The 14,697-nt window shown below is 41.6% G+C and overlaps 1 protein-coding gene across 1 annotated transcript in view; it reads right to left on the reverse strand.

Annotated features, from left to right (window-relative positions):
- Positions 1–14,697, reverse strand: part of VEGFD (vascular endothelial growth factor D) — a 40,802-nt gene that overhangs the window by 5,641 nt on the left and 20,464 nt on the right. Inside the window, exons 3-5 of the mRNA XM_045996091.1 lie at positions 7,470–7,660; positions 3,530–3,678; positions 1,323–1,423 (exon numbers count right to left, since the gene is read on the reverse strand). Of these exons, the coding sequence (XP_045852047.1) occupies positions 1,323–1,423; positions 3,530–3,678; positions 7,470–7,660 (441 nt within the window). The remainder of the gene's footprint in view (positions 1–1,322; positions 1,424–3,529; positions 3,679–7,469; positions 7,661–14,697) is intronic.

The following is a 14,697-nucleotide window of genomic DNA, read 5'->3' on the forward strand; positions in this document are numbered from 1 at the left end:
TCTGTGACGCTCACTCTCATTCAGTTGAACGGTCCTGTTCTGGAAAGACAGACTGATGTTCAATACGGTTTAGTAACCAGCAAGGGTGAGCCCAGGGTAACTGGGCTGCCTCGGCGGGTGGCAGACTTCCCTGGGACTGAGGTATATATTCTAGCAGAGGATAATCTCAACACTTGGTGGGAAGGATGTAGACCACATTCAGGACTGGCATGAACTTTCAGGAAAACATTTAGGAGGAAGCTGAGAGACAGAAGTCTAGAAAATGGAATGTTATTTACGGTTTCTAGGACAGCATTGCATAGAGTAGTTTAGTCCTTACAGAGTCTTGCTTGTAGATCAGCTTAAAACAAGCAAGGTTCAAAGCGCATGACTCCTTGTGATTTTTTTTTCCAGTGGAATTCTGTCATGTTCTCTGGGAAAGAAATTTTAACATGCATCCATTTTCAGCCAGAGTCGTCATCAAACGTCACAGCATTGCGACTTTGAGCAGTGATGAGATTGGTTTCCCAACTCCTCTCTGCCCATTATTAGCTAGCCGTGTTTTGCTTTTACTTTGCCCTAGTTCCAGAAAAAGTTTTCTCCCACTCCCCATTTTTTTCCCTCAAGTAATTGGTCTGTTTCCACATGCCATTGTTGAAAGAAACCAACAAGTCTCAAATTACTTTACGTTCCTGTGAGACTTTTAAACAAATAAATTAGTAACATATGGTTGACTAGTGTTGAGTTTGGAAGTGGCTTTCATGAAAGGCTGCCATTGCCTTTCAAGCCCAGTGTTGGGGGTTGCTCTAATCCCCGGGCTTTTCTTTAAGATTAAAAGAGTCCTGCATTGGAAGACTTAACTGTATAATGAGAGCAGAGAGGGCTCTGGGACCTGACTGCTTCTGTCACTCTTAGGGGTGTAATCTGGAGAAAATGACAAGACATCTTGGTGTGTCCATTTTGTCATCGTAAAAAAGAGGGATAATAATAGTACATTACGGGGGTGCCTGGGTGGCTCACTGGGTTAAGCCTCTGCCTTCGGCTCAGGTCATGATCCTGGGGTCCTGGGATTGAGCCCCACATCGGGCTCTCTGCTCAGCAGGGAGCCTGCTTCCCCCTCTCTCTCTGCCTGCCTCTCTGCCTAGTTGTGATCTATGCCTGACAAATAAATAAACAAAATCTTAAAAAAATAATAGTACATTATGGATTGTTGCGAGGATCAAATGAGTTAATACATCGAAAAGGCTTACAACATTGCCTGGTCATTGTAAGCACTCGGTAGATGTGAGTTACAATTGTTATTTTTATTATTACTCTTATTATTTCCTTACTGTCATCATTACCTTCCATTCCAACGAGTGGATTCTCCTCCTGTAAAACACATTTGCATTTGTCGCTGTCCCACAGCATGTCAATAGGACAGAGTTTCTTAGAATGGGAGCAGCTAGGAAAAGAAAACAATAAACTACATTTAAAATCTTTCAAGGGTAATTACACCTTTGTGGCATTTTTTTAAAAAGACTGAATACATTTCTGAGGGGAGAACAGTTAAGGTTTTTAAGGAGCTTAATCCATATTTATGAACTGCTTGTTATTAGACAGCAAATCTGTAAGCACAAATACTCTATTTGGAAACTAAACTGTAATTTTGGACAGTTACAATCTTTTTAAGAAGGCTGCTGTTAAAACTGTGCAAATTAGCTGTCGCAGCTCTAAAACACTTTCTTCTTTAAGATGGAGATAAGGGGCAACTGGTTGGCGTAGTTGGTTGGGTATCTGACTCTGGATTTGGGGGTCAAGTCATGATCTCAGGGTCATGAGATCAAGCCCCATGTGGGGCTCCATGCTGGGCATGGTGCTTGCCTAAAGTTCTTTCTCTCCTTCTGCTTTTCCTCCTGCCCCGCACACAGGCTCGCTCTCTGTCAAATAAATAAATAAAACTTTAAAAATAAAATGGAGATAAGAGCACTGGCGAGGACAGCAGGAACATGAGGAGGATAAGCGTTCTTTCCCCAGGAGCTTTCGTTTGTGCTTGAGAGCGACAGAAGTGTCTCCTTGGCAGGGTAATAGCTAACATAAGGACCAGCTCAGTCCTACTTGCCACTCATCCAACACATTTATTACTCCACTTCTGCAAGATCGAAGTACCTAACTTACTCACTTTAGATTTTCATCCAGCGGCATCTACCCTTGGTTTCTCTTTATGGGATTCCTTCCTCCTCCCTCCCCGCAAATCCGTGATTCTTACCTTTGATTTCAGGACACCAGGGCGTCATAATTTGTCTCATAAAGAACTATATACAGACTACTCTCAAGAAATTTCAAAGTCAAATCAACTTTAAGCCATTTTAATTAAAAATAAGACTTTTCCATTTGGGACTCAGAAGAGGAAAGTCAGAATAGTCACCAAACACAGATGCAGACAGTTTTGTCACTCTCAGGGACTTTGGGAACCTTCCCCGAACTCCCACCACCTGCCAATTTGGGGACTTAAAATGATAGACAGCCGGAAATGAGTTCCATGTAATGCTTGTTCTGGAACAGGGACATGTGCCAAAGCTGAGGCTGAAGAAGAATTATACAATTCCACTGGACTATGTACATTAAGATCAAAGGTGTCAGGGCATCTGGGTGGCTCAGTTGGTTAAGCTTCCGACTCTTGTTTTCGGCTCTGGTTGTGATATCAGTGTCATGAGATCAAGCCCCACATGTGGCTCCATGCTCAGCTTGGAGTCTGTTTGAGTTTCTCTCTCCATCTCCCTCTACTCCACCCCCCATCTGCCCATGCTCGCTCTCTCTTTAAAATAAATAAATCTTAAAAAAAAAAAAAAAGGTGTCTGGGGTGCCTGGGTGGCTCAGTTGGTTAAATACCTGACTTGTGATTTCAGCTCAGGTCGTGATCTCAGGTGGTAAGATTGAGCCCGGCATCAGGCTCCACACCGGGTGTGGGCATGGAGCCTACTTGAGATGAGCTCTCTCCCTCTCCCTCTGCCCCTCTGACCCCTACCCCACCCCCTGATCTCACATGCAGGCATGTACTCTCTCTCTTAAACAAAAAAAGAAAGAAAGAAAGAATAAGAATTATTTTTTAAAAGATTACAATAATGAAGTTATTTTAAATATTTAATTATTTTAATTATTTTTTAATTATTTAAAATAATTGAATTTGATTTAAAATAGTTCAAAAATTATTATTTTTAAGAGATTTTATTTATTCATTTGACAGAAAGAGATCACAAGTAGGCAGAGAGATAGAAAGGGAAGCAGGTTCCCTGCTGAGCAGAGAGCCCAACGCAGGACTCAATCCCAAGACCCTGGGATCATAACCTGAACTAAAGGCAGAGGCCTTAACCCACTGAGGCAGCCAGGTGCTCCTAAAAATTATTTTAAAAAAGAGCAAAGGTGTCTGTAAGTAGATGGGTAAGTTCATAACCACTGAGCTTTTTGGTCCTAATGCAATATCCATCTAACACCTAATTAAGGAAGAATTCTCCACACACAGCTTTAGCAAACTCAAGAACAAGCATAACTGAATACAAGAAGGGCTTACTGATCTTCTTCCGGGATCTGGATGGATCTTCTGATAATAGTGTATGGATGGCGGGGAGCCGTTGGCAAGCACTTACAACCTGTATGGTTGGCAACTTTAACAGGCACTAATTCAGGTACGGAAGTCAAAGGCACTGATATCTCAAACAGCTAGAAGAGAGAAAGAACCACAACACATATATAATTTTTAGATAATAATTTCTATAGTCTGCATTTTTGCCTTTGTCCTTTATGGGAGTGACTTTGGCAAAGCTGTCCATTAGCAACGGAACTAATAAGGGTAAGTCTGGCCTGATGGAAAGGATGCTGGGCTGGGAATCAGGACAATGGGCTTATGCAACTTCAACAAGTATTTAAGCCTGACCAAGTCTCTTAACTTTTTGGTGTCACTGGTACCCCTGTAAAAAGCACTGTTGGAGTCTGCTCCTGTCTTAAATTTGAGTGTAAATTATACAGACTGAGTGAAATTATAGCTATGACGTTTGAGACCATGGTGAATAGACTATTCTCCAAAACTGTTTACTTATCCTTTCTCATACCATCTCCACTGAAGGAACAGTTCCCTGTTCGTTGACTTTGGATGTGGCTATGAGACTTCCTTTGGACAACAGGATGCTAGCAGACATGACACAACTACGAACTTGAACTGTGTGTGCTTTGTGGGCTCATTTTCTCCTGCGTATGCTGTGGCCATGAGAAGAGCGTGATTTGTCAGGTGTGCTGGGCCAAGGGATGAGAGACTCAGGGAACAGACCTGCACTTAACTTGTAGCCCAGAGTCAAGCCCACTCCAAACTAACTGATCTTTGAATACATGTGTAAGAATAAGTTACTATCATTTGAAACCACATTTTAGGGTGTATATTATACAGAATTACCCAGTAATAACTGGCTGATACAAGATCACCATGCCCAACCAGATACTATAGGTAACATGAATAGCATTCTTTTTAGGTTTCTATATGCCAGGTCCTATTTTATATTCATTCATTTACCCCTTATAACAACATTATAGGGGGCGCCTGAGTGGCTCAGTGGGTTAAAACCTCTGCCTTCGGTTCAGGTCATGATCTCAGGGTCCTGGGATTGAGTCCCGCATCAGGCTCTCTGCTCAGTGGGGAGCCTGCTTCCTCCTCTCTCTCTGCCTGCCTCTCTGCCTAGTTGTGATCTCTGTCTGTCAAATAAATAAATAAAATCTTAAAAAAAATAACAACATTATAGGGTGGGTTTTTTCTTTATCCACCCCCAACTCTATGGGTGAAAAAACAGATGTACAGAGAGGTTACATAACGTGCCTAAAGCCACATAACTATTTATTGGAAGAGTAGGGATTTGAATTCAGACAGTCTGCTCCAGAGCCAGAGGTGATACTCTTAAGGATATGCCTTACTGGGGCACCTGGGTGGCTCACTCATTAAGCATCTGCCTTCAGCTCAGGTCATGATCCCGGGGTCCTGGGATCGAGCTCTGCGTTGGGCTCACTGCTTGGTGGGAGGCCTGCTTCTCCCTCTTCCACTCCCTCTGCTTGTGTTCCCTCTCTCGCTGTGTATCACTCTGTCAAATAAATAAATAAAAGCTTAAAAAAAAAGGAATATGACTTTTTGGAACAGAATGTCTGTGACCCGAAGAAGCAAGATGGGATCCTGCCAAGTAGAATTCAGAGAAATGTCAATTACTTTGTTTTTAGACTGGTTCTAGGGTGTCTGGATAAATTTGAACTTGATTTCAGTGTTCTGTTCAATCAGTCCCCATTCCACGTAGTCCTAACTACGCAGAGTATTCATTTATTCACTTAGTTTCAAAGATGTATTTCATCAAACAGTCCATTACTTTGGGGTGAAGGTAGTTTTTTTAAGCCACTATTAAAATGTTCAAGTGTGCATATTTGGAACAGAAAACTTCTGTAGACTTACACTTAAGTACATTCTTTAAAACTAATTATTTGTTGAGTACAACAGTCAAAATAAAGTACTCAACTCTCTATTAAGTGGAAACAATCCATTAAAGTTTTGTTTATTCTTACCTTTTGATATGTGTTGGACCCTCTATGAGTCTAAGTAAGAAAGCGTTTTTAGAGTGTTTACTTTGCATAAACTTCATATCCTTGTGAAATTTTTCAGCTATGCTTTAGAGAATAACATGGTCATGAACCAAAGCCTCTTATGTTATGCAAGCTTGTTTCTACTGACAGTTGGTGCTTAGCCATACTTACATCACTTTCCCCCTGATTGTCAAAGAGTGAGAAGTCAAATTTTTTACAAGTTCCAAGATTCTCTAAAAGAATTTGGGGAGAGGTGCCTGGGTGGCTCAGTGGGTTAAAGCCTCTGCCTTCGGCTTGGGTCATGATCCCAGGGTCCTGGGATCGAGCCCCGCATTGGGCTCTCTGCTCCACAGAGAGCCTGCTTCCTCCTCTCTCTCTGCCTGCCTCTCTGCCTAGTTGTGATTTCTCTCTGTCAAATAAATAAAATATTTAAAAAAAAAGAATTGGGGGAAAAAACTAAACAGTTTGTAGAATATTTTAGGAGGTAGGGGGAACAAAATTAAGGATAATTTCAACTATTATCAAATCAGCATTCCATTCTTTCTACCAATAAGAAAAATTCCTCTAAAAAAAGGGGGGGATGCTGGGTAGCTCAGTTGGTTAAGCATCTGACTCTTGATTTCCGCTCAGGTCATGATCTCATGGTCCTGAGATCCAGCCCCGCACTGGTTGCCGCACTGGATGTGGAGTCTGCTGGAGACTCTCTGTCTCCCTCTCCCTCTGTCCTTCCCCTTCCTCGTGCCCTCTCTTAAAAAATTTCTTTTCTTTTTTAAATATTTTATTTATTTGATGGAGAGAGAGATCACAAGTAGGCAGGGAGGCAGGCAGAGAGAGGGGGAAGCAGGCTCCCTGCTGAGCAGAGAGCCCAATGTGGGGCTCGATCCCAGGACCCCGAGATCATGACCTGAGCCAAAGGCAGAGGCTTAACCCACTGAGCCACCCAGGCGCCCCTAAAAATTTTTCTTAAAAAACATAATTTCCTGCCGTGGATAATATTCATTGCATATGTCATTTTATTATTCTACCTTTTTCACAAAGAGAGACTATATGGTATCGGGAATGTGACCAAGTGGATGAATGCATGAACATGCATGAGGAATGTGTGACACAGAACTAAACAGAATGTGGTCAGACTTACAGCCTGTTAATGTCTTTTCCGACGTTTGTTATTACTGCTCTTCAATGCAACATTTCTTACACCTGACAACAATATGGTAGTGATAGAAAGAAAAACTTACCTACTGGGCAAAAGAGACTTTACAAGATGGAGAGAGAAGAAGGATTTCTTCCATGGGGTACAGACTACTTTTCAAAGATCTTTTGCACTAAGTGTGCTCAATTTGCCCCTCCAGAGATGCCGCCCTCTCTCCTTCCTTCCCCACCGGGCTCTGGGTCTAAAGATGCTGACCCCCACGTCTCCATCTAGAGGTCCTCTTGTCCCTCCCCCACCCCCCAAATTCTTGCTGCCACTCCTCCAACCAGTCTAGCAGCCCTCTTCTGCCCTTTCTCTCTGGGCTCCTGAACTGCTCCAGCCCCTAGCCTCTTGAGCCCAAGGATCGCAAGAGTTCCCCGCTCTTGCTAGCACCTTCCTCCTTCCCATATCCCTGCCCACACCACCTACCCAACTCCTCTCAGTTGCTCCCCTTGAACAACACAGCCCCCAACGGATACACAAGGCAGTGTGGATGTCTTCATTCCTTTTATCGTCTGTTCTAGTGAACTCCCATGTGATTTTCTGATTCTTGACATTAGAGCATCAGAGAGACAGGAGCTGATAAGCCGTTCAGGCCATGCAGTCCCACAGGCCTGGATTAGAGTCCCAGCTCTGCCCCCTCGCTGTAGCTGTCAGCACGCCTGTCCTCGGGGCTTCGTAAGGGTCACACCGGCAAATGCCTTCCTACCTGCTTGGAAACGTAGGAGGTGCTCGTGTTCATACAGACGAGGCTCTCTTCATTGCAGCAGCCGCCGCACCGGAACACGCTGACACAGGGCGGCTTGAAGAAGGTGTCGGTGCTCCTCCCGAGCTCGCTGGCCACCTCCACGCACGTCTCTCGAGGGCTGCACTGAGTCCGCTGCCATTCCTCATCTATAACTGCGGAGAGGAAGCTCCTGGGAGCCAGCCCCGGGAATGGCCTTGACAGGCCAGCATGCGCCAAGGTCAGGCTGCACACCGTCATGTTCACGTGTGCAGGGTGATTATCTTATGAGATGGATATTTTCTGTCCATCCCCTAAAGAAAGACTGTTTTCAGAAAAATCAAAACCAAAGTCTGTGCTCCTTCTCACATATACAATACCTTCTCTGGTGAAGAACACCGTCTCTGGTATAAAACTACACTGGGGGGGGGGGCGCCTGGGTGGCTCAGTGGGTTAAAGCCACTGCCTTTGGCTCAAGTCATGATCCCAGGGTCCTGGAATCGAGCCCCGCATCGGCCTCTCTGCTCAGCGGGGAGCCTGCTTCCCTCTCTCTCTCTGCCTGCCTCTCTGCCTACTTCTGATCTCTCTCTCTGTCAAATAAATAAAATCTTAAAGAAAAAATTAAAAAAAAAACTACACTGGGTACCTCTGGAAAAGCTGCCTAGTAAGGAAGTAAACAGAAGCATGCAGAGAAATAACGTGTAAGTGGCATTTGTTAAGCAATTTAAGGACACAGGTGGATAGCTTAACTTCCACTAGAAGTCAGGTGTGGTTAGGTCTTCACACTGTCAAGAAATAATTTCTGTTGGTAGTTTTAGTAACCACGGTAGGATTCAAAGTGGGTCAGTTACATGAATGGGAATTTAAGTGGAACTAATCTTTCCTCGAGTGGGGTTTTTTTCATGGGCGAGTGCCTAATACCAATGTTTAAGTAAATAATTGAATAGGCCAGTTCCTTTTGATGGCAGGGCCAATATTCTGGCCATTCTAGTAAATATGAAAGAAACAGGAAAAAGAGACAAGCCTCTGGGAATAAAAATATTACCTACTATAGTACTAGAGGGCCTCGTCTCGGCAATCAGACAACAAAAAGAAATAAAAGGCATCTGAATCGGCAAAGAAGAAGTCAAAATCCCACTTTTTATAGATGAAATGATGTGTTTTATGGAAAACCCAAAAGACTCCACCCCAAAACTGCTAGAAGTCATACAGGAATTCAGTAAAGTGTCAGGATATAAAATCAATGCACAGAAATCACTTGCATTTCTATACACCAATAACAAGACAGAAGAAACAGAAATTGAGGAGTCTATCCCATTTACAACTGCACCCAAAACCATAAGATACCTAGGAATAAACCCAACCAAAGAGGCAAAGAATCTGTACTCAGAAAACTATAAAGTACTTATGAAATAAATTGAGGAAGACACAAAGAAATGGAAAAACGTTCCATGCTCATGGATTGAAAAAACAAATATTGTGAAAATGTCTATGCTACCTAGAGCAATCTACACATTAATGCGATCCCTATCAAAATACCATCAACTTTTTTCCAAAGAAATGGAACAAATAATCCTAAAATTTGTATAGAACCATAAAAGACCCTGAGTAGACAGAGAATTGTTGAAAAAGAAATCCAAAGCTGGTGGCATCACAATTCTGGACTTCAAGCTCTATTACAAAGCTGTAAACACCAAGACAGTATAGATCCATGGAACAGAACAGAGAACCCAGAAATGGACCCTCAACTCTGTGGTCAACCAATCCTTGACAGAGCAGGAAAGAATATCCAGTGAGGGAAAAGACAGTCTCTTCAACAAATGGTGCTGGGAAAAATTGGACAGCCACATGCACAAGAATGAAACGGGACCATTTCCTTATACCACACAAAAAAATGGACTCAAATGGATGAAAGACCTCAATGTGAGACAGGAATCTGTCAAAATCCTTGAGGAAAGCAACAGAATACACATTCTTCTCTAGGGAACATGGAACATTCTCCAGAATAGACCACATCCTGGGTCACAAATCAGGTCTCAACCGATATCAAAAGATTAGGATCATTCCCTGCATATTTTCAGACCACAATGCTCTGAAGCTAGAACTCAATCACAAGAGGAAAGCTGAAAAGAACCCAAATACATGGAGACTAAACAGCATCCTTCTAAAAAATGAATGGGTCAACCAGGAAATTAAAGAAGAATTGAAAAAATTCATGGAAACAAATGATAATGAAAACACAATGGTTCAAAATCTGTGGGACACAGCAAAGGCAGTCCTGAGAAGAAAATATATAGTGGTACAAGCCTTTCTCAAGAAACAAGAAAGGTCTCAAGTACACAACCTAACCCTACACCTAAAGGAGCTGGAGAAAGAACAACAAAGAAAGCCTAAACCCAGCAGGAGAAGAGAAATCATAAAGATCAGAGCAGAAATCAATGAAATAGAAATCAAAAAAACAATAGAAAAAAAATCAATGAAACTAGGAGCTGGTTCTTTGAAAGAATCAATAAGATTGATAAACCCCTGGCCAGACTTATCAAAAAGAAAAGAGAAAGGACCCAAATAAATAAAATCATGAGTGAAAGAGGAGAGATCACAACTAACACCAAAGAAATACAGACAATTATAAGAACATACTATGAGCAACTCTATGCCAACAAATTTGACAATCTGGAAGAAACGGATGCATTCCTAGAGACATATAAACTACCACAACTGAACCAGGAAGAAATAGAAAACCTGAACAGGCCCATAACCAGTAAGGAGATTGAAACAGTCATCAAAAATCTCCAAACAAACAAAATCCCAGGGCCAGATGGCTTCCCAGGGGAATTCTACCAAACATTTAAAGAAGAACTAATTCCTATTCTCCTGAAAGTGTTCCAAAAAATAGAAATGGAAGGAAAACTTCCAAACTCATTTTATGAGGCCAGCATCACCTTGATCCCAAAACCAGACAAGGATCCCACCAAAAAAGAGAACTATAGACCAATATCTTTGATGAACACAGATGCAAAAATTCTCACCAAAATACTAGCCAATAGGATTCAACAGTACATTAAATGGATTATTCACCACGACCAAGTGGGATTTATTCCAGGACTGCAAGGTTGGTTCAACATCCGCAAATCAATCAATGTGATACAACACATTAATAAAAGAAAGAACAAGAACCATATGATACTCTCAGTAGATGCTGAAAAAGCATTTGACAAAGTACAGCATCCCTTCCTGATCAAAACTCTTCAAACTGTAGGGATAGAGGGCACATACCTCAATATTATCAAAGCCATCTATGAAAAACCCACCGCAGATATCATTCTCAGTGGAGAAAAACTGAAAGCTTTTCTGTTAAGGTCAGGAACATGGCAGGGATGTCCATTATCACCACTGCTATTCAACATAGTACTAGAAGTCCTAGCCTCAGCAATCAGACAACAAAAAGAAATTAAAGGCGTCCAAATCAGCAAAGAAGAAGTCAAACTATCAGTCTTTGCAGATGATATGATACTATATGTGGAAAACCCAAAAGCCTCCACTCCAAAAGTGCTAGAACTTGTACAGGAATTCAGTAAAGTGTCAGGATATAAAATCAATGCACAGAAATCAGTTGCATTTCTGTACACCAACAACAAGACAGAAGAAAGAGAAATTAAGGAGTCAATCCCATTTACAATTGCACACAAAACTATAAGATACCTAGGAATAAACCTAACCAAAGAGGCTAAGAATCTATACTCAGAAAACTATAAAGTACTCATGAAAGAAATTGAGGAAGACACAAAGAAATGGAAAAATGTTCCATGCTCCTGGATTGGAAGAATAAATATTGTGAAAATGTCCATGCTACCTAAAACAATCTACACATTTAATGCAATCCCTATCAAAATACCATCCATTTTTTTCAAAGAAATGGAACAGATAATCCTAAAATTTATATGGAACCAGAAAAGACCTCGAATAGCCAAAGGAATATTGAAAAAGAAAGCCAAAGTTGGTGGCATCACAATTCCGGACTTCAAGCTCTATTACAAAGCTGTCATCATCAAGACAGCATGGTACTGGCACAAAAACAGACACATAGAGCAATGGAACAGAATAGAGAGCCCAGAAATAGACCCTCAACTCTATGGTCAACTAATCTTCGACAAAGCAGGAAAGAATGTCCAATGGAAAAAAGACAGCCTCTTCAATAAATGGTGCTGGGAAAATTGGACAGCCACATGCAGAAAAATGAAATTGGACCACTTCCTTACACCACACATGAAAATAGACTCAAAATGGATGAAGGACCTCAATGTGAGAAAGGAATCCATCAAAATCCTTGAGGAGAACACAGGCAGCAACCTCTTTGACCTCAGCCGCAGCAACATCTTCCTAGGAACATTGGCAAAGGCAAGGGAAGCAAGGGCAAAAATGAACTATTGGGATTTCATCAAGCTCAAAAGCTTTTGCCCAGCAAAGGAAACAGTTAACAAAACCAAAAGACAACTGACAGAATGGGAGAAGATATTTGCAAATGACATATCAGATAAAGGGCTAGTATCCAAAATCTATAAGGAACTTAGCAAATTCAACACCCAAAGAACAAACAATCCAATCAAGAAATGGGCAGAGGACATGAACAGACATTTCTGCAAAGAAGACATTCAGATGGCCAACAGACACATGAAAAAGTGCTCCACATCACTCGGCATCAGGGAAACACAAATCAAAACCACAATGAGATATCACCTCACACCAGTCAGAATGGCTAAAATCAACAAGTCAGGAAATGAGAGATGCTGGTGAGGCTGCAGAGAAAGGGGAACCCTCCTACACTGTTGGTGGGAATGCAAGCTGGTGCAACCACTCTGGAAAACAGCATGGAGGTTCCTCAAAGTGTTGAAAATAGAACTACCCTATGACCCAGCAATTGCACTACTAGGTATTTACCCTAAAGATACAAACGTAGTGATCTGAAGGGGCACGTGCACCCGAATGTTTATAGCAACAATGTCTACAATAGCCAAAGTATGGAAAGAACCTAGATGTCCATCAAGAGATGAATGGATAAAGAAGATGTGGTATATATACACAATGGAATACTATGCAGCCATCAAAAGAAATGAAATCTTGCCATTTGAGACAACGTGAATGGAACTAGAGGGTATCATGCTTAGTGAAATAAGTCAATCGGAGAAAGACAACTATCATATGATCTTACTGATATGAGGAATTTGAGAAACAAGACAGAGGATCATGGGGGAAGGGAGGGAAAAATGAAACAAGACAAAACCAGAGAGGGAGACAAATCATAAGAGACTCTTAATCTCAGGAAACAAACTGAGAGTTGCAGGAGAGGAGAGGGGTGGGAGGGAGAGGTGGCTGGGTGATGGACACTGGGGAGGGTATGTGCTATGGTGAATGCTGTGAATTGTGTAATACTTATGATTCACAGACCTGTACCCCTGAAACAAATAATACATGCTAATAATAATAAAAAAAGATTACCTACTTTCTGGTAAAACAGGACTTGCTTTTCTCTCATCATTTATTTTTAAAAATTAGATTCTGACACTTTGATACTCAGAGCTTTAGAGGCTTTCTACAGATGTTTTTGGGAAATATTCAATTTTATGTTAAAGACAATTTTAAAGATTTTCTTTTAGCTTGTCATACAACTGTAGAGTTTATTATATGTTGGATAAGGTGGTGAAAACCTCCTGTGGTAGGAAGCTTTTAAACCGACTCCCAATGATACCTACCTCCTGGGGTTCACACCTTTGTACAATCCCCTCCTCTGTATGGACTGGGCCTAATGACTTGATTCTTACGAGAGAATACAGGAAAAGTGATGGGATGCCACTTCCATGCTTAGGTTAAAAAAGATGTGACTTCTGTCTTGGTAGCAGTCTCTCTCTCTTGCTGGCACACTCTTTCTCTTGCCTTGTCAACTTATGGGCTCTGATGAAGCAAGCCGCCATGTTGCAAAGGTTCACATGGCAAGGAACTGAGAGCGGACTCTGGCCAACCGCCCTGTGTGGAACTGGGGCCCTCAGTTCAACAGCCTGTGAGGAACTGAGTCCTGCCAACACCCTCTGAGTAAACTGGGAAGCACGTCCTGCCCCGATTAAGCCATGAGAAGCCACCTGCAGCCCAAGATGACACCTTGCCTGCGACCTTTGGAGAGATCCTGAAGGAGAGACACCCGGGTAGGCCATGTCTATATTTCTAAACAGAAATTGTAACATAAAAAATGTGTTTCAAACAGCTAAGTTTGAGGGTAATGTGTTATACAGCAACAGATAAACTGTTCTCCATTTTCACCCCATCTTCAAGTTTGTACTGGTCTCTTCCCACATTATTCTGAGTTCCCACAGATGTGAACAATTTCCACTAGAAGGGCCAAAGAGAACTTCTGCTCAAAGTACACAGATACGTTATTGTTGGATATTTGACCCCAGTGTCTAAATTATTCCCTTAAAGCACCTTTCCATATCTTTATCTCCCCCCCCGCCGCACATCTTAGTACTCCTTAGAAGTTGCTCCTTTGGTCACTGAAAACACAAAAAACAAGATGTTTGGCTGCCTCAGAAATGTTGTATACACTACACAATTTACCTTAACTTTGTTTTTTCATCATAAAATCTTCTAACCCAAGAGACCCTTTTAAATTTCCAATTATGAATATTTATAGAAAGAGCCTAAAGGCTATAACCATGAGAGATAAATTACCCCATTAGGTATGAATATGAATATTACTTAATTCACAGTTTTTAATCATGAATCCTGGGAAAAACAAGTTGTCAACTTATGAAAACATTCTTTGTTTAAAAGTCTACTTAAATGTTGCTTTCCATTGGATTTTTTGTAAAACTAAGTTTTGAAAGTTGGAGTGGTAAGACTGGAATCAAAATTGTGTGGAATTATGTCTAATGCCACTATTCTTTCCCATTGCCCAGCACGACTGCTCAGTCTCAAGGAAAAACCCCCAAATCCGTGGGGTGGATCATAACCTATTACCATTGGTGTAACACATCGATTTGATTATTTACTGCTTCTAACTTAGTAAATCACTTCAGATGATCCTCCATGTAATAAGAGATGTTTTAATTAGAGTTGGCAAAATTCCATATTTTTATGTTCTTTAAAAAATATTTTTGGGTGCCTGGGTGGTTCAGTCTGTTAAGCATCTGCCTTCAGCTCAAGGTCACAATCTCAAGGTCCT

This window comes from Meles meles, chromosome X (genome assembly GCF_922984935.1).
Source record: "Meles meles chromosome X, mMelMel3.1 paternal haplotype, whole genome shotgun sequence".
Lineage (NCBI taxonomy): Eukaryota > Metazoa > Chordata > Mammalia > Carnivora > Mustelidae > Meles > Meles meles.